Here is a 25,763-nt window from a genome sequence, read left to right on the forward strand (position 1 = left end):
ACTTCAAAGATTCTGGCAGAAACCAGTGCAGGTGGTCACGGTGGTGATGGGCACATTGGGTGCCGTGCCAAAAGATCTCAGCCGGCATTTGGAAACAATAGACATTGACAAAATTACGATCTGCCAACTGCAAAAGGCCACCCTGCTGGGATCTGCACGCATCATCCGAAAATACATCACACAGTCCTAGACACTTGGAAGTGTTCGACTTGTGATTTTGTGATACGAAATCTAGCATATCTATCTTGTTTGCTGTGTCATACAATAAAATAATAAAGGAAAATAATATATGTAGTAATAGAGTAAAATAATAAATATAATAATAAGATCAGAGTGAAATAATAAATGTATTAATAACAATAATAAAAATAGAGTAAAATAAATGTAATAGTAGCAACAATAATAGAGAAAAATAATAAATGTAATACTACCAATAATAATAGAGAAAAATAATAAATGTACCATATATTCTTGAGTATAAGCTGACCCAAATATAAGCCAACCAGGACCCTCACCCGAGTATAAGCTGAGGGGGGCTTTTTCAGTCTTGAAAAAAGGGCTGAAAAACTGGGCTTATACTCAAGTATATACAGTATTTTTAAGACAAGCTCCAGAACAACGCATCATACCAAGTTTGGGACCTTTGCATTACTTTCCATCTCTCGTTGTGCATATTTCTCTAAATATGCTCTATGCTTGTTTTTCTGACTAGGTGACTCTCCGGATGCGAAGGTGGTCAGCAGGAACTGCACTGAGGATGGTTGGTCAGACACTTTCCCACACTATTACGATGCCTGTGGATTTGACGAGAATGACACCATGCCAGATTATAATCAGGTAGGTTGGGATGTTTGGTCAGTCTATTTCTAGCCTCGTCACGCTTCACAGTTGTCCACTCTTAAGTTCACCGTTTCCCCTTTTTTGCATCAGTGTGAACCTTTGCATATAAATGCATATTAAAATAAATGTTAAACATAGATTTCAGGTTGGTATAAACAAGTTGTGCTAAAATACGTTTTCAACGTGCACTGAAAATTAAGTCATTTAGAGCAGGTTGAAATTCTCATGAAAGAACGTCCCATGTTGGCCCTCCAGAACTTTGGAGATAACTTTGGCAGATTTGATTATTTACAGATTTTATTAATACGGTCTCTCTAGTAATTTCTGGGTCCTCTAGCATGATTAGCATCTGCCAGCAGTGTTTTTCTGGTAGGTAGACTCCAAGAAATAATGCAAACATTCCACTAGAGAAGATACAGAGGATTCTTGCAGGTAAAAGTTTGTCATTTCTGCACTTGAAACATAAGATAACTGGTATTCTTAACAAGAAGAGGCATACGTAATTATGTCTGTTCTATCTCGCATTTATCCTGGTTTAATAATAATAATAATAATAATAATAATAATAATTTTATTTTTGTATGCTGCCTCCATCTCCCCAATGGGGACTCAGAGCGGCTCACACAGGGGCAAGCCCAATACAATCATATAATATCATAAAATCAACAGTTAAGACATCAAAGAATGCATTTAAAAACAAATTAACAAGTCATGATTTAAAATAGACAAAATTAAAATATTAAACAATCATCCAAGGTGTTAAAAGGTCCAATATAGGACAACAGTCTGGGCGACAGTCAAACTGATGAAGGGAGTGTCTATTACAGAATAGAACATACATCAAATAGACACAACAAGTAGGGAAGATAAATCTGAATTGAAATCAAACTATAAAGTGACAGGGCAAGTTTCAATGTGGATATGGGCCAGGTTATGAATTTTGTTCCAGGAATAATAATAACAACAACAACAACAACTACTACTACTACTACTACTACTACTTTATTTTTTTATCTATAGTTTTGTAAGGCACTTGGGGTGGCTAATATGGGGCCGGGCCCAAAACAAAAACATATACAGAGTTAAAACATAAGTAAACAATATCAACAAGGCAAAACAAGTAAAATAAAACAGGTTATAAACACAATAATACACTATGACACTGTAATACCAAACTAAAATGGTAAAATATAAAACGAACATGACCACTAATGGATAAAATGGGGGTGGTCATGTGTTTGCTCTGCCATGTTCCCCTCCCTTAAATTGGACCCTGTTCTCCTTTGCTTTCTCAGGACTACTACTACCTCTCTGTAAAAGCTCTGTACACAGTCGGTTATAGTACATCCCTGGTGTCTCTCACCACCGCAATGGTGATCTTGTGCCGTTTCAGGTGAGTTTGCAGTAGAGAGTGATGATATGTAGACATCTGAAGATGGGGAAACAAAAACAAGATGGGAGAACGTTATAAGTCAATATAATTTTGGGATGTCCCACATTCCTTTAAGCCAATAAATGTGTTTTGGGGGGTTTTTTTGCCCCTCCAAACCCTCTGGGGACATGGGAGCATTTCATTTCCCAGATGAAAATTGCAACCTCTAGGGACAAGCAACATCATAGCATGGCCTAAACATTTGTGGTTTTTTTGCTTTCATGAGTCCTGTTCCCCTAAACACCGTGAATGAGGAGAGCTATCTATAGCATGAAACTTTCATAAAAGGGCCAGTTGAAAAAACATATTGGGACATGGTCTTCAGTTTGGGCATGATCTTTATTCGTTGCTATCTTTTCCTCCTCTCCAGGAAACTACACTGTACACGGAACTTTATTCACATGAACCTCTTTGTTTCCTTCATCCTGCGAGCCATTTCTGTCTTCATTAAGGATGGAGTCCTCTACACTGAAGAAGACAGCAACCACTGTCTTATTTCAACGGTAAATTTATTTTATTTATTTATTACATCACTTCTACCCCGCCCTTCCCACCCATCAGGGGACTCAGGGCGGCTTACAATATAAACATACACATTAAAAACAGTTGTCATCAAATTTAAAAATCCATCAAGATTAAAAATTACAATAAAATTAAGAATATCCATTAAAATATACATGATTATACATTTAAATATACATGTAAAGTCGTCTAGAAACAGAAAATTTGAATTTTTTAGTAAGGGGGGCAGAAAGAAGTCCTCATAGGAACTTTCCAGGCATTTAGTATCACTTTGCAGTTGGTGTCACACAAGGGGACAAGAATAAGTCCTTACAAGTGACCAGGGTGGAGATCAGGGAAAGCCCTCATGCAGGGACACCCAGGCAGCTCTTTCTTGGGTTTCTTGTGTTTCTGGAACTGGAAGCACAAGGAAAGTCTTATCAAAATCGTTTGAAGTTTAAGAAAGAGGATATTTTTGGGAGTCTTTTGTCTGAAGAAATGCATCCTGATGTGGCCTGAATGCTTTCCATCTCCTTCAACAACTATATGGTTGTGGAACTATACTTTGGCAAATGAGAGGTCACTTGGATGTGTTTGGATACCCTGCTTTCACTGTCAGAGTAGTGCGCGCAGCATAGCAGCAGATGTCTGAAGTCAGTTGAGCGCAGAATGAATGGACGATCAGAGACGATGTAAAAAGTATGTACAAAGTTTTACTTGACAAAACAAACAGACTTCCAGACGATGGACACAGGACTTTCACTCTAGGCAAACAGCACAGGTCTTCTCAGTAGGCAGAACAGATCTCATCTGATGCAATCAGCTATATACAAACACACTTGTAGTCTGGACACTCCTATCTGGCTCCAGCCACATATCCAAGGTCAATACAGCATCTTACCAAATGAACTCTTTACACACTATATCATTTCCTGGATGATGCAATACATGCTAGACACAAATTTCATTTAAACACTATCTATACACAAATCCCACATTAACATTCACAACATCATATGGAGACAATACAGGAGTTTATACATGCAATTGTCACCAACAGGATTCTCGTCCTTGTGTCCCAATGGGACAAGGGATTCATGAATCCTTGCATTCCACTCTATTGTGCTTTGCCCAGACCTCACCTGGAGTAATATTGTGCCAGGTTCTGGGCATTATGAATCCAGAAGACAAGATGAAAAGTGTTCATAGAAAGTCTCCAAAGATGGTCAAAGGTCTGGAAGTCATTAATCCCTATTTGGAGCAACTTAAGGAACTATGGATATTTAGCTTGGAGAAGAGAAGGAGAGAGGGGACTTGAAAGCCATGCATAGATATTTGAAAGGACATCACATTTTGGAAAAGGAAAGTTTGTTTTCTGCTGCTCTAGAAACCAAGACATGGAGCAAATGGATTCAATTTGTAGCCAAAGAGATTCCACTTAAACATTTGGGAGAACTTCCTGAGGGTAAGAGCAATCTAACGGCAGAATATGTTTCTGCCTAGGAGTCCAGTGGAGTCTCTTTCTTTGGAGGTTTTGATACAGAGGCTGGGTGGCCATGCGTTGGGAAGGCTTGGATTGTGTCTTCATGCCTGACAGAAGGGGGTTGGACTGGATGGCCTTGGGGGTCCCTTCCAACTCTAGGGTTCCATAATTCTATGTGCATTCAATTGTGTACTTGTTGCAGTTGATGTGTGACATTTCCACAGGGATTCAGCTGGGCAACCTTATTGGATATTCTTGGTACATGAATACTTATTCTCACTTTGTCTGATCATGCTACTAAGCGACAGCAAGTTTCACAAAATTCAAGAATACGAAGTTTCCCAAATCACTCAGCGTGGCACTGACTTCTATAAGCTACTTAGCAATTCGTCGTGTGTTTATTTTTTCTCCCTTCCCATTTTATTCAAAAGCCTTCTTTGGAATTACTCTGTACCCACATAAGCATATGTTCACAGCTGGGTTCTTTTCTTGAATTTGAGAAAAGCCTGGAGGACTTCAGTCTGCCAATTAGCAGCCATTGTAGCCTCGCTCCCAGCCTCCTCTCAAAAGTTTGACACTTCCTGAGTGCTGAAAGATTTCATAAAATGCCTCCTGATGTCTGAAATTGCTTTTCAGTGCTTTGGAATGGAACTTTCTAAGTGTCTTTCGCAATGCTCCATTCGTATTCTACAATACTTTTTGAAGCAAAAATCAGCATCTGCTACTTGTGTTCTTCATGTTGTTGCTGTGCTGTTATTGTTATTGCTGTTCTTGCTATTAACATTATTATTATTATTATTTATTATTATTTAGGCACTGCAGCATACCTAGACTGAATTCATGTCAACAACAACCTTCTGAACAAAATGTTGCCTTTTTCAGGTGGAATGCAAGGCAGTGATGGTCTTTTTCCACTACTGTGTGATGTCCAACTATTTCTGGCTCTTCATTGAAGGACTGTACCTTTTCACCTTATTGGTAGAAACCTTCTTTCCAGAAAGGCGATACTTCTACTGGTATACCATCATCGGATGGGGTAGGTTTGTCTAACAGAATTCTTTGGGTATTTCTTCCTTATACATTACTTGTGGAGGTTTCACATATACACACAGCTGGACACCGTGCTGGGGCTGATGAACCAATGGTTTGTATGGAAGAACTCACTTCTAGTTGGTTCTACAGTTCCAACTTTTGGATTCCTATCATTCACCTTGCTCTCCTGCCTTCAAGATCTATCCATGGATCTAGGGCAGATGGTGGCAAGTTTTGGCCCTCCAGGTGTTTCGGACTTCAACTCCCACCATTCCTAATGGCCTACCAGCTGTTAGGAATGGTGTTGTCACACCTCAGGTTAGCTTCACCTTGCTTAAAATACACCAGGCAGTACACAGGTTATAGTCTTTTGTAGTTTATTGGAAATAGGGAAAAGGATAGTTTTTAAAAGGCAAAAGTTCAGTTCCAAAAGATAGTTGCAAAACAAGGCTGTAAGAAATAATCCAAAGAAACACTTGGCATGAAACGAAGTCCTTTCAGTACATGACAAAGTCTCATGAAAGAGAATACATCAAGGCTACAAGACAACCCAGGAAAGCAGAACTTGCTTCTTGATTCAAAGAGACATTGCTTTGACAAAGATTTCTCTCTCAGCAGACTGTTTTAATAGCATAACATGAAGGCATTCCTTTGCCCTTTGACCTCCTTCTTATTTGCTATTCTAAGACTTCTGCAAACCCCCCTAAATTCCAGACAGAGCCTGGTCCAGAGATGCATCAAGGCCAAACTGCTTGTTAGTGTTATCAGGCTGGGAGCTGCTCTCCCTTCCTGCTTCTTGCACCTATGAAACATCAGCATCAACAACACCATTTCCTCCCATGGGAAAGCCTCCCTGTTCCCCATCTTCTACAGCAGGAACACCCTGCACCTGAATCCCATAATTCCCATCAGAGTCATCTTGAAACTCATCCTGAACCTGAATCCCTTCATCTTGAACCTGTATCCCCAAATCCTCATCAGAGTCACTCTGAGGCTGAGTCACAACAGGTGTGAGTTGAAGTCCAAAACACCTGGAGGGCTGACTTGAACCAGGTTTGGCAATTTTCTCAGTTCAAGGCAGCTATTCATTTCCCATGCTCACTTTTCAAACACTCCCAACAAACCATAACACTGAAGGATTGTAGGAAATGGGAATGGTCATTGAACATACAGATCGCCATCCAAGTAAGGCCTTAGATGCAGCTGTATAAAAATTATGGTCCCTGCTAATCAGAATTCTATGTTCGGTGCAATCTTGTATTGCTTGTTTTGAAATTAGTTCTGTCATTTAGTGCCCCTGGGCTGCCATTTTAACGGATTTCTTTATCTGTGCCCATTTTTGACTGTCAACCAGACCTGTGAGCTGAGGCCCTATCAGCATTCCAGGAGCACTAATGTAAAATCATCCATTAAATACCATCTTCTTTGATTTTTACAGGAACTCCCACCATTTGTGTCACTGTCTGGGCAGTTCTTAGACTTCACTTTAATAATGTTGGGTAGGTAACTCTAGATAGTCCTTGTCTACTTTCTTTCCAGTGTCTGAAGCAACCTCCAAAGACTTGGTCATTTTTATTCCTGCCTGGGTGAGCTCTAAATTAAACTGTTGTTGGAATTGTATTGCAATAATCAGTCTGTGCTTTATAGATTATAGTAAAGCGTTAAAACCATGATGAACTATGGATTGGTCTTAAAGAAATGAGAATGTCACATATGATGCGTAACGTACTCAAGACAAGAGTTTCCTGTTAGGACAGATTACAAAAAAGATGTAATAGTTTCCAATTGGCAAAAAGGTCAAGCAAAGCAAGATTTTATTACCCAATCTATCTAATGTGTGTGCTGAATATATAATTTGTAAAACACAATTAGATTTATGGGAAAGGAACATGAAAATTGGAGGTAGGAACACCAACAAATTCAGATATGCAGAAGACACCATGATGATAGCAGAAAATAGTAAGGATTTGGAAAGATGCTGAAGAAAGTATTTTAAAAAAAACTCTAAAATCAGGACGGTAAATAAAGAACAACACTCAGAAAACAGAGGAATTGCAGACATGAATCAATCAGGGCCAGCTAAAACCTCCCAACAGAGGATTCCTCCATGCAGGAAGCAGCCAGGTTTTGATGCTTTAAGGCTATTAAATGCTAATCAAGGTGGCCAATTGCAACGTTCACACTTGCCTCCAACAGACAAGAGTTTCCAACAGACCGCACAACCTCTGAGGATGTCTGCCATAGATGTGGGTAAAATGTCAGGAGGGAATGCTTCTGGAACATGGCTATTTAGCCCGGAAAACTCACAGCAACCCAATGCTATTTCAGTTGTTTGCTTTAAGTATTTTGTATTAGTCATGGCCTGGTCTCTTCTGAGTTGTGAAGTCTGCTAGTTAAGATACACCTTTGAGAAAGAGAATGCTCGAAGCAGATACAATTGGCTGCTTCCAAGAGGAACACTAACTCTCTGGGTGTTTGTACATTCAGTTTGTTGTTGTGTCAGAAAAACACTCTGACGCTCCTTCCTCATGATAGGAACACAGGCTTGACAATCCCTCTTGGGAACTTCTTGCAGCTCCAGGAAGGAGAGAGCTGCCGGCATAAAATACCAAGTTCAGCAATAGGGATGAAATGTGTGTTAGAATGGCTTTTCTTCCCATTGGAATTTAGGAAGATTGAGATTTTTTAAAAACACAACCAGAATGACACCCTTGTCCATCTACATCAGTTTCAGTTTCTCACACATTTGTTCTTGTATCTTTCAAGAATAGGTTTCATTTTGTTAAAAAAAAAAACCCTGATAGGAATCAAAATTCTTACCTATCATGGATATGGTGTGGTATCGTGGCCCCCATTTCAGTGCCATAGTTCATCCCTGAACTTTAAATTAGCTATCCAAGATGTGAAACATGAATTGAGGATAAGAGGGTTGTTGTATGTCTTTCGGGCTGTGTGGCCATGTTCCAGAAGTATTTTCTCCTGACGTTTCGCCCACATCTATGGCAGGCATCCTCAGAGGTTGTGAGGTATGGATAAGGATAACATGTTATATGGATAACTGAGGATAAGGTTCATCACTTTGGACAACTCCTTAAAGGTGATGATAGTCTTCTTTTTGGATTCGAGATCATTGTCATTGGTATCACCTTTAAGAGTTGGGCAAAAACTCAGAATACATACAGTAAGGGCTTCCACTTTTGCAGGAGTTGGAGTCACAGAACTTCTGCAAAAGTGGAAAAATCGAAAATTAATTTAAAAACTTAGGAAACACTTCTCTAGGAATCCTTGTTTTCCAGGGTGACTCTGGTTAACTTCTGCCAAAGGTCTACCTTGGAGTTGCCCTGGAGGACCTTCAAGTTCCTAGAGAAACCTTATCTTTAGGAATCTTTACATCCTCCAAGGGAACAATGTCTGGCATATGTTGACCACAGAGTTGCTCTGGAGGACTTAGGAATTTCTAGAAAGAACATATTAATCAAATCCGCAAAAGTTAAACCCACAAAGGTGGAGGAGCAGCTGTGGATTTGTCAGGTGCCTCCAGTTGCAGCAACTGCAAAAGCGAGTCATTTCATGATAGATTTATTATCATGCTAAATAAACCTGAGTTGTATGAGTCATGCTTTTAGGAGCAGAACTGTTTGTTTTCACTTGGGATGTTAATCTTTCTCCTTTATCTCTTTCATTTCCTGCTTCCTTCTTGACGGGGCTCAGCTGCTGGGACATAAATGACAACACAGCCTTGTGGTGGGTGATCAAAGGCCCCGTGGTGGCATCCATCATGGTAAGCCATCCAAGAGAAAAGGTGCCCTGAGCATGAGCCAGAGCTGAGCATCAGTCAGCATGCCGTAGATGAGAGACCATTCCAGAGAATGAGAGCTCTGGCTGTGTCCACTCATTTCCACAATCAAAACATCAAGAAGTGTTTACATAGTAGATAACACTGGCCAACACACATTTTGATGTTTCAAATGTTAGCCCTGTTTCTGGGTATATTTGACCTGCAGATTCCAAAAATTACTCCAGTTTTCCCCTATTATCTCTATTTTTTGAGATACAGAACATACAGCATCTCTCCGTCTCCATCTACTCAGCCATAGAAAATCATGAACTAGACATGATGCAATTTATCCAGTGCAATTTCCTGAATCGGTGCCCCAAATAACTCCTGGAACAGACCTAAAACAAGAAACCAAGACTTTTTTTGGGCTGTGTACTCAATATATAGGATCCATTGTTGTCCAAATTTTGGGGTATCTATGAGCGCCCGCTGTTAGCTCCAGCTCCTGCCAACCTAGCAGTTTGAAAACATGCAAATGTGAGTAGATCAGTAGGTACCACTCCGGTGGGAAGGTAATGGCGCTCCATGCAGTCATGCCGGCCACATGACCTAGGAGGTGTCTACGGACAATGCTGGCTCTTCGGCTTAGAAATGGAGATGAGCACCACACCCCGGAGTCAGACATGACTGGACTTAACGTCAGGGGAAAACCTTTACCTTTTTATGGAGGAATCCTAGAAAGTTATTTATATCTCGTCTCATAAGCGAACCAAGGGTACAAGTTGTAATGTATTTGAAAACACAAAGGTTTCTTTTTAAACTTGGCATTATATTACATGTCCTTTGAACAGTAGCTGGCCACTTAGCAAGTATCCCCTGTGGATATGGGAGGGTTGTACTATAGATGAAAATCCATAATGGACACACATGCAAAAGCTCTCCATGTTAATTTTGCCATTAAACTGAAAATTAGAATGTTATGCCAGCATTAATACATAAGGTAACCTATTCCAGGTAACATCAGTATTTGTTATATGTACATTATTTCCAACTTTTAATTACAGCTATTTTGGCACCCGATCATAGTAGTTCCCTGCAACTCATGGATCCTTTCTGTTTGCCTTCTTCTCTTCCCAGATCAACTTCTTGCTTTTTGTTGGCATCATCATAATTTTGGTCCAGAAACTTCAGTCCCCTGACATCGGAGGCAATGAATCAAGCATTTACTTGTAAGTGTAACCTAGAAGTACTGAAAGAGCCACCCTTGGTTTTGAGCTCTGACATACACATAGGAAAAAAAAGGAAACATGTGGTTTGGGAGCTTTTTTAATTTTCCCCATTTTTATCATTCTTTTGTAAATGGAAGCCAAACCGTAATCAGAAGCAATGCCTGTTGCAAACAATGAGCACATATTAAACTTCTCTTTCTAGCTGTATTTTAAAAGTAGAATTCAGAAAAACACAATTGGATTGAATTGTGAAACTCTGAAGGTTTTAACTGGAAGCACAAGGAGTGGAATGCATGAGGTGTTGACAAGGAAAAAATAAAGGCACAAAAATCCCAACTGCAAATCATGAGAAATAACCACTGGTTGCAAGGGGATAGGATCATCTCTAGGTCTGGACAACATATAGTGCAGCACTCATGTTGAAAGTGTAACCATGATCTTGCATATTTTTTTTTTGTTCAATGGTACCACTCATTGGGAAGAGACATTCATGAAGTACTTGTAGCAACAAGCTCACCCTCATCCCTTAGAGAACCATTCGTTTGCCACACGGTGTGAATGTCTGATACATTGAATCAACATAACTGACATTCTACCTCTCTACTAATTACCATTGTTCCAGATAGTAAACTAGGGTCTCGTACAGACAATATAGATTGCATGATTCGGTGCAAGATATCCAATTCAAAGCAACTGTTGGTTGATTCCAGGAGAAGATTTAAATACCTTCTTTAAAGCTCCACCATTAAACTGGCCAACAAATCACTGTGTGGATGCAGTCTGAATAAGAGCCTATTAATCTTGTGCATTTCCATACATTGTTGTTGCCATAAGAAGGCCAAGAAAATAAGGAGAAGATAGATACAAACAGGAGATCTAAGAACCAAACTTGGGAAATGCAACTTTGCAGAAGGTCAAAGACTGGGTTGGTGGTTGTGTACCCTTCTAGATCACCTTGCTAATGGTGAGCTATAATGGTTGTAGGAGCTCATTGACAATTGGAAAGCTGAATATTCCCCACTTGGGTCTAGGGGCTTTCTGTGGAAAACACTTGACTACCATTGCCATGGAGGCTCCTCAACCAGTGATTCAAAAATAGTCAGGCACCATCCTGGTGCCTGACAACAGAACGTTATGTGAGAAGGACCCAATAAGGGCAGATTTCCCACATAGGAAGGCCCGGGGCTTTTCAAGGGGTTTCTTGACTGCTTTGGAATCATCTTGCATGTCTTGTCAACCATGTTTTGAGGAGCTCAGAGGCAACCATGATAACTATGGGACACCTTGTCTGGGGCAGAATTGGGGACTGATTCACAGTTCTCATGGGCCTGACCTGGCATCATTGTTAGTTCTTGAGGGAGAATGACTGTTGGTCCCTATAATTAGGTTTTCATAATGGAAACTCTCAATTAGGCTTTGTCTTAGAATATTAGCTTCAAACCAGAGTATTGTAAACATTGCCCTGTTTCCAGTTGTGGTTTGTTATGGTGGTCACATCTAGACTCTAGGTTCCATCACATCCCAAGGAGCATCAGCTAATTTGTGATGATGGTGATTCCCTATAGTGTGTGTATATGTCTTTCCAGCTATTCTCCAGAAAGGTGAAAAGGACTAATATGTTGACAGTAGTTAGTTTGGTTGTAGAATATTCATTCATGTGCAGTGAGTCAAGTCCTGCGCTGTTGCAGATTTCTTACTCTGGAGGAAGGGGCAAGTAGATATGGATAGGACTGGATCTATCTTATTAGGCAGCTACGAAGAAGGTAGAAAGCATACTGTTTTGTGCCATCAAATAATTTCCTACTTATTCGGGTTTTCTTGGCAATATTACTTCAAAGTGAGTTTGTCACTGATTCCTTCTGAGGTTGATAGAATGTGACTTGTCCTGGTCTCTGCTTCTGCAATGTCCTAGTCCAGTGGTTCTCAACCTTTGGTTCCCAGATGGTTTTGGCCTTCAACTCCCAGAAATCCTAACTGCTGGTAAACTGTGTTGTCGAAGGCTTTCATGGCCGGGATCACAGGGTTGTTGTATGTCTTTCGGGCTGTGTGGCCATGTTCCAGAAGTATTCTCTCCTGACGTTTCGCCCACATCTATGGCAGGCATCCTCAGAGGTTGTGAGGTATGGAGGCAGGCATCCTCAGAGGTTGTGAGGTACCTCACAACCTCTGAGGATGCCTGCCATAGATGTGGGTGAAACGTCAGGAGAGAATACTTCTGGAACATGGCCACAGAGCCCGAAAGACATACAACAACCCTGCTGGTAAACTGGCTGGGATTCTGGGAGATGTAGGTCAAAAACATCTGGGGACCCCAGGTTTAGGACTACTGTCCTAGTCCAACACTTTAATTTCTATACCAAATTGGCTTTCAGTTTGAAAGTTTGAAAGAATTATTTCTGTATCATAGGAGACGGTGACCAGACAGAGTAGATAGCTCCAAAACTAAGAGTGAACAACACTCAGATTATTCAAAAGGGGGTTTCATAAATTCACAGGACAGAATTCAAGGGGTTCTCCAAAAATTCCAAATGTGGAGACGTGCCATTTCCAATTCAGAGTATTGTACTGAAATACTACCAGTAACTTGCCAGCAACTTGCTATTTCTGCCATCTTCTTTCATACTATCCAGGGGCTGTGGACACTCCTTATGCCCCAATGCAACATACCACTCATGTTTGCATCCATAGATTTCTCCAATGTGCATGGAGAGTACATTCTCTAAGAAGTCATTCCCATTCTCACATCATGGCAGGGCCTTGGACTGCGTGGTCCTTGTGGTCTTTTCCAACCCTGTGATTGTATGAAAGTCAAGAGAATGCCGTATAGAAGTATCATATGACCATCCATTATTGGCCTTCTTGAAATGTTCATTATCAGAGTGCGTAGGAAAGAAACTACACAATGTGTTGTCGAAGGCTTTCATGGCTGGAATCACAGGGTTGTTGTGTGTTTTCTGGGCTATATGGCCATGTTCCAGAAGCATTCTCTCCTGACATTTTACCCACAGCTATGGCAGGCATCCACAGTATTGACCATTTGTTATAGCAAAGCTTTCCAAACTGCGTCATGACACACGAGTGTAGTCTCTATGTGTGTCACATAAAAAATGCCTCCCTACACAAACAAAGGCTGCTCAGCAAGAAAGGAGGAAGATGAGGAAGAGATCAAGGGGGAGGAAGGGATCATAAAAGAGGGGCTCGCAGTGGGAAAGATTCAGAGTTAGAAGAGACCCTCACCTTAGCCAAGCAGGAAGACACAGTCAAAGCGCTCCCAACAGATAGCCATCCAGCCTCAGTCCTAAATCCTCTAGAGAAGGAGATTCCACTGGAAGAGATCCTCAAAGCACATCTAGTCTAACCCCCTTCAGCCAGGCAGGAATGCACAATCAAAGCACTCCTGGGTGGCCATTCACCCTCTGTTTACGAATCTTGGGAGAGGTTTAATCACTACAGAAGTGGAGTGTTCATGCTGTTCAAGTGCAGGTACTGTTGTAAGTTTTATAATTCACACAATTTGTTGATTGGGTTGAAGTAATTACCAGTAAAACAAATAGGTTTCTAATTAAGAAAACAAAATCTGTTGACAGTGATGTTTGTGATTAATCACATGGAGCAACTAAAGAGAAAACTACACAATAAGCAATTATAGTACATGAGAAGTACAAAGGAAATATTTCCAAACCTCATTTGTATGGTATCGGGAGCCCCCAATGGCATGGCAGATTAAACCGCTGAGCTGCTGAACTTTCTCATCAAAAGGTTGGCGGTTCAAATTCGGGGAGCGGGGTGAGCTCCTGCTGTTAGCCCCAGCTTCTGCCAACCTAACAGTTTGAAAACACTGGCCTCCAACTGACAAGAGTTCTTCTCTCACCCTAGACTTTCCACAGATATATATATATAAACCTTCCTTGCTTAGTTTTTCCATACCTCACAACCTCTGAGGATGCCTGCCATAGATGTGGGCAAAATGTCAGGAGAGAATACTTCTGGAACATGGCCATACAGCCCGGAAAACATACAACAACCCAGTTTGAAAACATGCAAATGTGAATAGATCAACAGGTACTGCTCCAGTGGGGAGGTAATGGCGCTCCTTCTAGTCATGCCGGCCACATGACCTTGGACGTGTCTACGGACAACGCCGGCTCTACAGCTTAGAAATGGAGATGAGCAACAACTCCCAGAGTCAGACACGACTAGACTTAATGTCAAGGGAAAACCTTTACTGTATAAATGAGGTCTGGAAATGCTTCATGCAATATATATTGTATGAAACTCTTACAAGAGGTTGGTTTAGTCTCAAGTTTGCTAGTAAAACTTAATTACCATGTTGCAAAAGGATGCATGTCTAAAAAGTGTATCACCAACATGAGAAGCTTTGAAAGCTCTGTGTTATAGTATTGGTAGGGGATCTCCCAGTCTGCTCTAAAAGGTGATATTCTCTGTCCAGTGTTTCTATGAAAGATGAAATTCTGAACAGATTCCCCAAATGATCATTTGAGAAATGCTAACATATAAAAAAAAATACAAATTTTCATTCTGGTTTCCAGGATTGTGTATCCTAGAGGCCACATGGCCCTCAGGTGTCCTGGGGTTTTTCCTATGTGTATAGTTAGCAACAACAAAACAAAGACAGGCAACATCCTATTCCATTTCATTTGCTCCCATTGTATTTTTCAATCTTCCCACCTTCCCAGCAGAGGCCTGTAGCAATGCCTGTCCTTGACAAGCATATGTGTGCATGGTAAAGAGACGTGAATCTCTTTGGTAACATTATGCTGTCCATGCATAGTATGTTCAGAAGTGGCTGCATGTGTGCATGCATGCTAGTCTGTTTGTCATGATCATGCAGAAAGGCTGTGTAGTACAACCCCCATATCTGTGTGGGATACATTCCTGAACCTACCATAGAAACATGGATAATAGTGAACCCTATTGAAATGAATAACTACTCTCATAAGTAGCCATAGAATCATGCTGGAGAGCCTTAAAAAAAACCCCAAGAGTGGTATATACATGAGCGGGACTCTTTGGCAACTTTTGGAAGAAATATACCACAGAATCACACAATGAGCTACAACATTTCTATACAACAGTGGTTCTCAACCTGTGGGTCCCTAGGTGTTTTGGCCTACAACTCCCAGAAATCCCAGACAGTTTACCAGCTGTTAGGATTTCTGGGAGTTGAAGGCCAAAACATCTGGGGACCCACAGGTTGAGAACCACTGCTATAGAGGAATGTGTTGTTGACTGTTGGTGGGTACTGATCCCATAGGGCATATCATATGTAGATTGTACTGGTGATATAATACAGAACAGTGTCCTAATCCAGACTTCATAGAACTTCAGGAGTATAATGACTGACCTATTCTTGTAAGCATTAGCAGTGGCAGTAAGAGAAACACCTCAATGCACATATGTTGACAGGAATCTTCTTAATTTGTCCAACCTAGGTTAGTGATGGAAAAAATATTCAAAACATTCCAAAAATGATCAAAAACATTCCTTTTAAGAATGAAGCAATCTTGATGAGAAACCTCACAGTTCATCCTGGAAATTCTGCAATTCAAATCTAATTCTGCACAAAATTCGTACATGCTTTTTCTGCACAGAAACCTTTCTGTACAGGAATCTGTTTTCTACACAGAAAATAATAATTCTGTGATGTTATCTGAATACAGCATATTAGTGGAGTAGACTGTGATGCTTTCCTTTTTTTAGGTCCTTACAAATGTTCAATGGTCAGGGACACTGGCATCCTTTTAAAGATGTTGCAAAAATGAAGGGAGGAACCTGGCATTTGTAAAATGCATCAGGAACATTTGTCGAGTGCAGAATCGAAAGAAGGCTTTCTGTTGGAGGAAACACTCCTCATTCCAATCCAGTAAAAAAAATCAGACACAGTTTCCCATTTGCAAGGTCCTAAGTGCATCACCTGCCCACTTATTCACAGGGCTTAAGTTCTTTGCTTCTGTTTGATCTGGGAGTACAGAAACTCAGTTCCATCCTTAGCACCACATTTGCAAAGGTATAGATTTATAGACACTTCGTTGTCAAGATTCCTGCAATTCCTGCCAGTTTGACTAATTCAGAGTATGTCCGCATGGTCATCTGTAAGCAAGGAGAATATCCTGTTATTGCATGTGACCCTACTCTGAGCAATCCCATATTGTGTGATGAGCAAGTGTGTGGTCTGGTGACTAGCACATAGATTTAGCGCACTGAACAATACCAAGAAAACTCTTAGCTTGACTCCAGTTTTATTGGATCATTTATGAACACAGCTGAGATGTTTGCAAAGCATTTCCCTGGAGAGGTTGAATAGAGCGCAAAATGCATAACTAACCAAAAAAGGAAATATGCAGTAAAGTAAAGAATCAATGCAAAACGGATTACACTAATGTGTTTGCTATAGAAAGTCACCAAATGTTCAAGGCAAACACTGCTGTCATTTCTAAATCCCTGCAGGGTTGTCAATTTCTATCTAACAAATAGATGTTTCAACAGATTAGGCACACAGTTTGGGAAAGTGTCTCATTTTTGTTGGGAAGGAATCCTAGATCCTCAAATCTCCCTAGGCACCATGACCAGTTCTGGACATTGTAGTCCAAAACGTAACTTTTCTGATTCAGCATCTTTATTAAAAAGTCTCTTCTTCCAATTGTTACTTTTTTCCTTTCTACCAAGATGGAGCAGCCTGTAAGTAATGCAATGTACCCAGATCTCATGGACTCATGGAATTATACACAGGGAGATGTTCACATTTGTTAGTCACTGGTCATAGAGGAGGATCATATTTAGATTGAGGAAGTCATAGTCCCACTCACTTCTGACTTGGTCAGATCTCACCTGGAATCATACTGTGCCCAGTCCTGGCCTCACAATTCAGGAAGGATATTGACACCTGCAAGACGTCCAAGAGGGATGAACAAAAGAGTCAAAAGTTGGATGCTAAGCTCTGTGAGGAAGTTTAGGGAGCTAGGTTATGTTTAGGACATTATAGCCATGTTTAAGTATTTGAAATGAGCTCACATTAAGGAAAGGCAAGCTTGTTTTCTGCTGCTCTGGAGACTAGGACATGGAGCAATGGACTCAAAATGCAGGAGAAGAAATTCCACCTAAACATTAGGAATAACTTCCTGATGATAGGAGCTGTTCGACAGTCAAATATGTTGCCTTGGAGAATGATAAGAGTCTCCTTCTCTGAAGTTTTTTTGATGAAAGGCTGGATGGCTATCTGTCTGGGAGTGATTTCACTGTGTTTTTCCAGTGTTGTACTGGATGCCCTTTTTGGTATCTTCCAGCTCTGCAATTCTGTATTCTATGATTATAACCTGGAAGCACAGGTGAGACAAAAGAATGGGGTGAGACAACAGAAAGTGAGAAATCTGCTCCTTGGAAAGGATATTCACTCCTGAAAGTTATTATCATGGGGAAAGGGGGGGGGGGTCTCAGCTGAAATTTTATCACCAATCCTTGCTTCCACAACAAGCCATTAAAAAATCTAACACACATGGCTGGTGTCACACTTTAAAATGTACCTGTTCCAACTTACATCCAAATTCAACTTAAGAAGAAATCTACAAAGCCTATCTTGTTCATAATTTGGACCTGATCCCACTATCCAGCCTTTAGGATAGTTAAACGGTGTACTGAGACATCAGAGCTTTAGGTCTTTATTTTGTTATTCTTTTCAAAAAAAAATTGCATCAAATCAGATATGCACCATCCAAAGCTTGTGGTTTCTACACTTGAAATTCACCCAGAAAGTGCCTGAGTGCTTTGCATTCCCTTCCTTAAAAAGGCAGTTTGGACACGAGTAACCGATATACACTATTACATCTTCTATCCTGAGAACAAGTGTGTATAATATATTTTTCTACCATCTTCTTATTCTTATTTAGTTTTTCCTGTAACCCTTTTTTTAAATTTAACAGTCTAAGCATTTTGCCATCCATTGTCTACTTCTAATGCATTTAAGAACTTTGCCTTTATAGTTGGGGTTTTGGGGGGTTTTTTTGGTAAAAGGCTCCATGGATGCATCTACATTGTAGAATTGCTACTGTTTGATGCTACTTTAATTGCCATGGCTCACTGCTATAGAATCTTGGCACTTGTAGACTTACAAAGACTTTAGTTTTCTCTACCAGAGTATTGGTGCCCCATCAAACTACAAATCCTGGGATTCCATATCATAAAATCACTCTCATCAAAGTGGAGTCCGACTGCATTCTTTTTCAGTATACAACATCCCATATTTTTTTATTTTCCCCTCCTTCTTTTTCCTGTCTTTGCATCTTTTACCAGTTTTTTAAAGTTTACTGTCTCATTTTGTACCTAAAGCCAATCTCCCATCCTTCTACCTCCCAAAAGAATGCAAATCCTCATAATCTCATCCACTATGGATGAAACTTTTTAAGGCTTTTGTGTGTGTGTGAAAATTAAACAGAAATATATATGTTTACAATGCACTCGTGGAAATTTGAGATTGTCAGTGTGAGGGTTGCTGCTTTAGCTTAAAAGAAAGCTTTTCTATATGGCATAGTTTTAAATAGTCATCCTTAAATGAGGGGTCTGACCCTTGGTGTGCTTCAACCAGATAAGATCGCCAAGTCAGAGATAACAAACATTTATTTTAGCTGCAGTGAAAAGAGTTTTGGGGTGTCAAGACCATAAGGCAGGCACCTTTTCATTATAGCTACAATAGACCTTTGTAATTTACCACTAGTGATCTCCTCTGGATGAAGTTTGCTGAGGACCAGGCCCTGTATTTGGAAGTAACAAATTGGCACTTGAGGTAGGATCATAATCCTCCATTTAGGGCAATGGGGTGGCCCCAAATCCTTGTGTTCACTTTGGTGTAACACAAATGTGCCATTTCATGGTATGCTTGCCACTGGTTACTGTTTCCCTGTGGGCACTGTTCCATGCATCCAGCCTCATGTGCAACCAGAACAATGTTTTTCACTGTCAGCCAATGTGGCACCAAGTAAACTCTAGTTGAGATCATTTTCTTCTGTTTGTCTTTAAGGCTGGGATTTTTGAAGAATCCAATGGATGCTTTAATTTCTATGCCCAGGTGCTACTAGCCACATCTCTTTTGAGAATGGCGTCTACAGAGATCCAATATTCCTGGCTACCATTGCATTGCTTTGATTCTGGGTTTGCCTCCTGTGTTTCCTTTTTCACCTGATTTAATCCTTTTGTCATGCATGTTGAAAATGGCGAAGCATGCCTATATACTTAGCTAATGCAGGTGTACGTCATTCCTCCAACTAGCTTCATGGTGGAAAGAAACGAGAAACATGGCATATCCCATCGGTAGGTATCCTTTTACCTCTGGTCCAAGCTGGGGGAAAGGGAAAGAGGCTGAGGTCGACTGATCCCAATGGTCCTACACAAGTTGTTATCCAATTTTACATGGCATTCCTTTTGTTTTTCCAAAGATCAGAAAACACGTCTATCAAATATGCAAATTACGCCAACTCAATATTCTTGCATGAATGATTTTGATGTTGCTTGTCAGTGGGGAAGAGCAAACAATGATCTAAAACAGTAATGGGAAGACAAGTGTATCCCAAACAGAAATGCATATTAGGGTGACCTTGATGTTTTATGGTTCTTGCTGAAGAGACAAGCCACAGATCAGTCTGAAAAGTGGCTCGTTTCTTCAGAAGAATATAACAAAGAGAATCTTCAGTTGTACATGCAGTTATTAGTCTTATCATCTCATACCAAGTCTGGTTATTTGTGCATTAAGATCAGGGGTGGACAAGTGTGGTATTCTTTATTGTGTTGGCTACTTCAACCTGTAATCTTTCACCATTGGTTAAGCTGACTGGGCCCAACAAGAACTGTCATTCTACAGCAGCTAAAAACCACTGGTTTCTAATGCTGATCCATTCCAATTTATTTATTTATCTACTTATAGTATTTATATTTTGTACTTCTCACCCTGAAGGGGACTCAGGGCGGATCACAATGTACACATACATGGCAAACATTCAATGCCATATGAACATAGAGACACAGAAGCAATTTAACCTTCTCCAGCTTCCAGCTTCCTGAGGGTATGCTCGATTCCGGCCACAGGAGGAGGAGCTGCTTCATTATCCACTGTGACGCTGAGTCCTTGATGAATACTTCCTCATTCCAAAGGAAAGATGATTTTTATGGTGTCGTAAATTAGTTAAATTAGCCTCCCCAGATAAGCGGTACCTAAATTTCCTACTTGATAGATGCAATTATCTTTCGGATTGCTTAGATCAACAACAAGCAGGGCTATTTTTAATTTTAATTGTCAGGTGCTCACTCCGACATGGGCTAGCCTCAAACTCATGACCTCTTGGTCATAGTGATTTATTGCAGCTGGCTACTAACCAGCCTGCGCCACAGCCCGGCCCTGGCTGCCTATGGTTTTCCAGAGTCTTAGACAGACAAAGATTTCTCACAATGCAATTCTGGATCATCTGCATAGAAAGAATTGCTATTGAACTTTGGTCCCTGTTTTTCTGAATGTACATGTCTCATCTTCTTGGTCTCCTCAAAAGATTCCCATTGGTCAAGTGACCAAGACCAGCCCTTCATCTTTAAATTAAGAAATTTAAAGATGAAGGGATGGTCTTGGTCACTTGATACTAACCACTTTGTGGATCACAGCATATGTATATTTTGGAATATCTAGGGTCAGCAGTAGCAGTAGATTTGCCATTGAGCACACTTGGCTTATCTAAAGGTTGGCCAGTTATCCATACCTAAGAGAGCTTAGACTAGTTCAGGCATGGGCAAACCTGGGCCTTCCGCTTAAGCGGCTGAGGGGGGAAAGGAAGGGGCCTGAGGCTGTTAGGAATGGTGGGAGTTGAAGTCCAAAACATCTGGAAGGCCCAGGTTTCCCCATGCCTGGACTAGACACATGGAATCATGAAGTTGAAAGAGAAGCTCCCAACACATTGGAATACCTGAACAGTCAAGAGATAATTCCAAATGTTTAGATGGAAACTCTTTTCTTGTGATTTGAAACCATTGGTTCCTATCTCAGTCTCTGGAGCAACATGGGGAGAAAAATATTGTTCCTTCTTTTTTAAATAAGATCTTCACAAAAATATTAATGTGGCTATAATGCCATGATATGGCCTGTGTGTGTTCTTCAGGAGCTATAGAAGTTGCTATGTACTAGGCAGCTTCTTTGTCCTTGGGAGCCACTGTTTTCTGCACAGAAAATTCTGTAATTAGGGATTTATTCTGTTCGAAATGGACATGTTTGTGATTTGCATAAAAACCAGCCTATTGTGTGCAAGAAACAATATTTCTACCTAGGAATATCATGCTCCATTTAGACAATTGTTTTTCCTGAGCAGAAAATGTTGTTTTCTGCACAAAACAACAGTGTGTGAATTTTGCACAGAATGAGTTCTAAACTGCAAATATAGCCTTCAAGAACAGTAACAGTAACAATTTGCTAGAATTTCTTTTGAAAAGAAACATAATGAGAAATGGCATTCTTCAGCTGGGTCCAGATATTGTCTTGCAGACTTTATGTTCCTGGGGAAGGAAGAGCAGGATCATCATAATTATTACCCTGATGAGGTTTCTAATGTTCTGTATAGTCTGCCGTTAGCAACTGTTAAGTTCATATTTTCAGCATCCAAACATAATACGAGTCATCAGATTGTCCCTCACCTCAACTGAACTCACCAAACTCCCGCATGGAACCCTCTTTCAAGTTATGTGGCTTATTCCATCCAAATCCAGCATTGCAACCAGAAAAACATTGCATTTGTTTTTATTCTATCATTGTGATTGTCTGCACTCCACTTGCTTTCAACTTCCTGTTAGTTTTGCAGCTTGGTGCAATATGACTGCATCTTGTTTCTTCTCCATCCTTCCAACCAGTCTTGCAATACTCCATTCCTTCCACCCGCATCCCGGTTTCGGTTTGGTCTTTTGTTTGTTTGGCATGGTTACTCACACAACTGTGTTCAGAACTGACGTACCTCTTGGTCTTGTCGAGATGAACAACGAAACCCATTTTTGTTTGTTTTATTGTTTTTGTTTCTTTTTTCTTTTCTTTTTTTCTTGGCTAATCTTGTCACATTCAGCAGCTGCGTTCAGAAATGCTACTGTAAATCCAGCAGGGCTAACCAGCATTCTTGCAAGATGTCTGAACTATCCACAATTACCTTGTAAGTGTATGCAAACCTGTGGCGATATCTGTGTTTGATGCATGTTGCTCACATGTGGTCTGTAGCCATAGCAGCTGCTTAGAGTGGCATTGGTGTTCCTTGTGCCTTGCATGTCGGCTCTAGTTGTTCTGTTGCCTCTTGTGTGCTTTCAGCTTTGTTAAATTCAAAGGGAGATATACCACACTGCTACCTAGAACCATGAATGATGTATTTTTGGCTTTTAAGTTTTAATTTCAAGGTTGGCTGGCCAACTCCTCTGGAACTCACAAGGTTACTGCTGGTTTTGGTGGCCAAATTTAGCAACACTGGGTCACAATCACATGAGATATTTGGGATTTAAACATGGATGGACCACTGTGAATGGGGTGGGGGTCATTTCTACCTTGTTGCTATAGCTGCCCAGGGGACTGCATTAGGAGGAGAAATAAGTCTTTATAGTAAATGTATTGCTTATTCCATTGCAAAATCAGGGACAAAGTCCACAGAGAACCTGGATTGGAGAGGCTATATAAAAATGGATGACCTCTATGGTATCTCTAAGTCAGGGTTGTTGTATGTTTTCTGGGCTGTATGGCCATGTTCCAGAAGTATTCTCTCCTGACGTTTTGCCCACATCTATGGCAGGCATCCTCTGAGGTTTTGAGGATGTCTGCCATAGATGTGGGTGAAACATCAGGAGAGAATACTTATGGAACATGACCATACAGTCCAGAAAATATACAACAACCCTGTGATCCCGGCCATGAAAGCCTTTGACAACACATATCTGTGAGTCACTTGCTTCCTTGTTTACTTATTACAGTTATACCCCATTTCTCCTGATGATTGATAATAAAGAGAGTGGCTCAAGATTAATTGAGTGATTGTTACTGTGTTAAACTATGAATCTGGAGACCAGGATTCAAATCCCTGCTTGACATGGAAGTCCACCAGGCAAAGCCTACTCTCAGCCTCAGAGGAAGGCAAAGGCCATTTGAACAAATCTTGTCCAGGAAACCATGAGAAAGAGTCACCTTAAGGTCACCATGAGTTGCTGACCCACCTCGTTATTAGTCTCTGAATGCTCATAAGAAAAGCCCGTGTAAGTCTTCCCTAAATCTGCTCCAGGTTTTCCAATAATGTTGAAGGAACTATTCAAGGTGCTGAGAAATAGAGCTAAAGATCAGCACCAGGTTAGTCTGAAACCTAAGAAGAGATCCTAGATCATGTGGAATAACACACTCATGCTACTAGGCACCCAATTTGTTGAATGGTTAGTTGCACAAATGCGCAACCCAGTATAGTGGCACTCCATGGACACTTCAGGAATCTTGAACTGAATGTGGATATTCCACACTGGGCAAGCACTTTGATAGGTTAATGTACACACACACACAAGAAATGACTAGGATTCCTGCCTTGGAGCAGCATCAGAGTGTTCCTAAATCTGGTATCAACAAATGCAATCATCTTCTTCTTAGAAGGTGGAGATCATCGCCATGACATTCTTGGAAGTGTGTCTTTTGGTCTTTTTCCTTCCTGCGCTTCTTTCGCCTTTCTTCCCAAAGTGTTTTGCTTTAAAGTTGTCTCATAATGGTCTGTACTTCTGTCACACATTTCCTTAGGTGTTCGGTGCACCTGGGCTAAATCTCAGCAATCCCTATAGTAATGATTCAGTAAGGCAGAGTGGGATGTATATTGGAGACTTCCTGACCATGAAACTCTCTGCCTCAGAGTCTGGTGGAAGCTCTTTCCTTGGGGGCTTTTAAACAGAGGCTGGGTGGTTATCTGTCAGGGGTGCTTTGATTGTGCTTTTCCTGCATGGCAGGGAGTTGGACTAGATGACCGATGTGGTCTCTTCAAACTCTATTATTATTCTATAATTTTATGATTCTAGGACAGAAAGTCAGAAATTGCAGAAAATGATAATAAAAGTCAGGGAAGCTTTCCTAAAGCTATACTCCCGGTAAAATAAGTGGTATTTTTAAAATTTGTGGTGTGAAAAGTTGCCAGAACATGTGGATATTTTTCTTCAGAATATCCCCTCTTGTCAGTGATGGTAAAGCCAACAAGTGGCGGTCATACCATCTCTTATGGTTTAAGGCAGGAGCAACACATTAATTCTTAGTTTGAATGCCATTTCTTTTGCAGTCAATTCATGGTTTAAAAGAGCTGTCCAAGTGCTGAACACATTGCTGGAAAAAGGGTTCAGTATCTGGACAGGTACCATAGTACCGGGTTGAGCTGCAGATGAGCTGTCATTAGAAGCAATGCTGTATTCTTCATTTCAGCAAGACATCAACTGGTTGACACTTTCACAAAGAGGGATGCCTTCCAGATGAAGCCTATCTGGAAAGCCAAGAAAGAAGGACACAAACTTGTGCCTTTCCTAGATTACTTCCAGAGTCTTCTCTGATCAAGTGAGAAAAGCTTCTTCAATTGAGAACCACCCACAACCTATAACTATTGGGGAAATATTATTGGGGTGTTCTGAGAGGAGAGGTTTATGTAGCATTTGCAGGATGAGTGATGGGAAAGTATGTTTTTGCAGAATCCATTCCACGAGCTTCTCAAAAGTTGGAACAGAGGTTGAAGCTAGATTTTAAGAATCTGTCAAAGCTGTTAGTGCCTGTTTCAGAGTGAATAAGCAGTGTGCATTTTCATTGTAGAATTCATATATCTTGACATGCACAACAATTGCCATGACTCGATGTTATGGAATCCTAAAAGTGTGGTTTTTCAAGGTCTTTAAGCTTCTCTTTCAAAGAATGCTGGGTCCTCACCAAACTACAATCCAAGAATTCCTTAACATTGAGCCACAGCAATTAAAATGGTGTCAAACTGCATTAATTTTACAGTGTAGATGCACCCTGTACATAGATGCACCTACAGATTCAGATAAGATATTAAAAGCTATGCAATATAAGAAGTATTTTGGACAATTTCCACTCATCCTTGCTTTAAGTCTTTCCCACGATAAAGACTGCACTCCAAATGGATAAATAGTTTGCTGATATCAGCTGTATTTCTTCTCTGTGGAAAAACTAGTGACAGCTCAGCTTTGAGCTGGGGAGAATGAAAATTGCACCATTCATGCTTTGGTTGTGCTGCTTTCTGGCTTGTTTGCATGCATGGGCCATTTTGCTGCCATGAACCTCAGCTGAAAAGGAAATAATATGTGCAATAATATTGAGAAGAGTGGAAGCCTTACAAGAGTAGTCTGGATATTCCTATCTTACCCAACAGTTTTTTACTTTAAGCAGAAGTGGGCAAAGTGTTTGTGTGAGCCTTATGTGGTTCTTGAGAT

General features: G+C 40.6%; 1 protein-coding gene across 10 annotated transcripts in view; it reads left to right on the forward strand.

Moving 5' to 3' along the window:
* The window catches only part of adcyap1r1 (ADCYAP receptor type I), a 119,322-nt gene that overhangs the window by 77,312 nt on the left and 16,247 nt on the right, over positions 1-25,763 (forward strand). For 3 of the 10 annotated variants that reach the window (XM_062957808.1, XM_008112218.3, XM_008112219.3), the window contains exons 7-15: positions 713-837; positions 2,136-2,233; positions 2,643-2,775; positions 5,139-5,292; positions 6,727-6,787; positions 9,000-9,069; positions 10,204-10,295; positions 19,575-19,616; positions 22,394-22,477. In XM_062957808.1, coding sequence (XP_062813878.1) covers positions 713-837; positions 2,136-2,233; positions 2,643-2,775; positions 5,139-5,292; positions 6,727-6,787; positions 9,000-9,069; positions 10,204-10,295; positions 19,575-19,616; positions 22,394-22,477 — 859 coding nt within the window. The remainder of the gene's footprint in view (positions 1-712; positions 838-2,135; positions 2,234-2,642; positions 2,776-5,138; positions 5,293-6,726; positions 6,788-8,999; positions 9,070-10,203; positions 10,296-19,574; positions 19,617-22,393; positions 22,478-25,763) is intronic. The other 7 variants (XM_008112220.3, XM_008112222.3, XM_062957806.1 and 4 more) reach the window with 4 other exon arrangements.

Source organism: Anolis carolinensis, chromosome 6 (assembly GCF_035594765.1).
Source record: "Anolis carolinensis isolate JA03-04 chromosome 6, rAnoCar3.1.pri, whole genome shotgun sequence".
Taxonomy (NCBI): domain Eukaryota; kingdom Metazoa; phylum Chordata; class Lepidosauria; order Squamata; family Dactyloidae; genus Anolis; species Anolis carolinensis.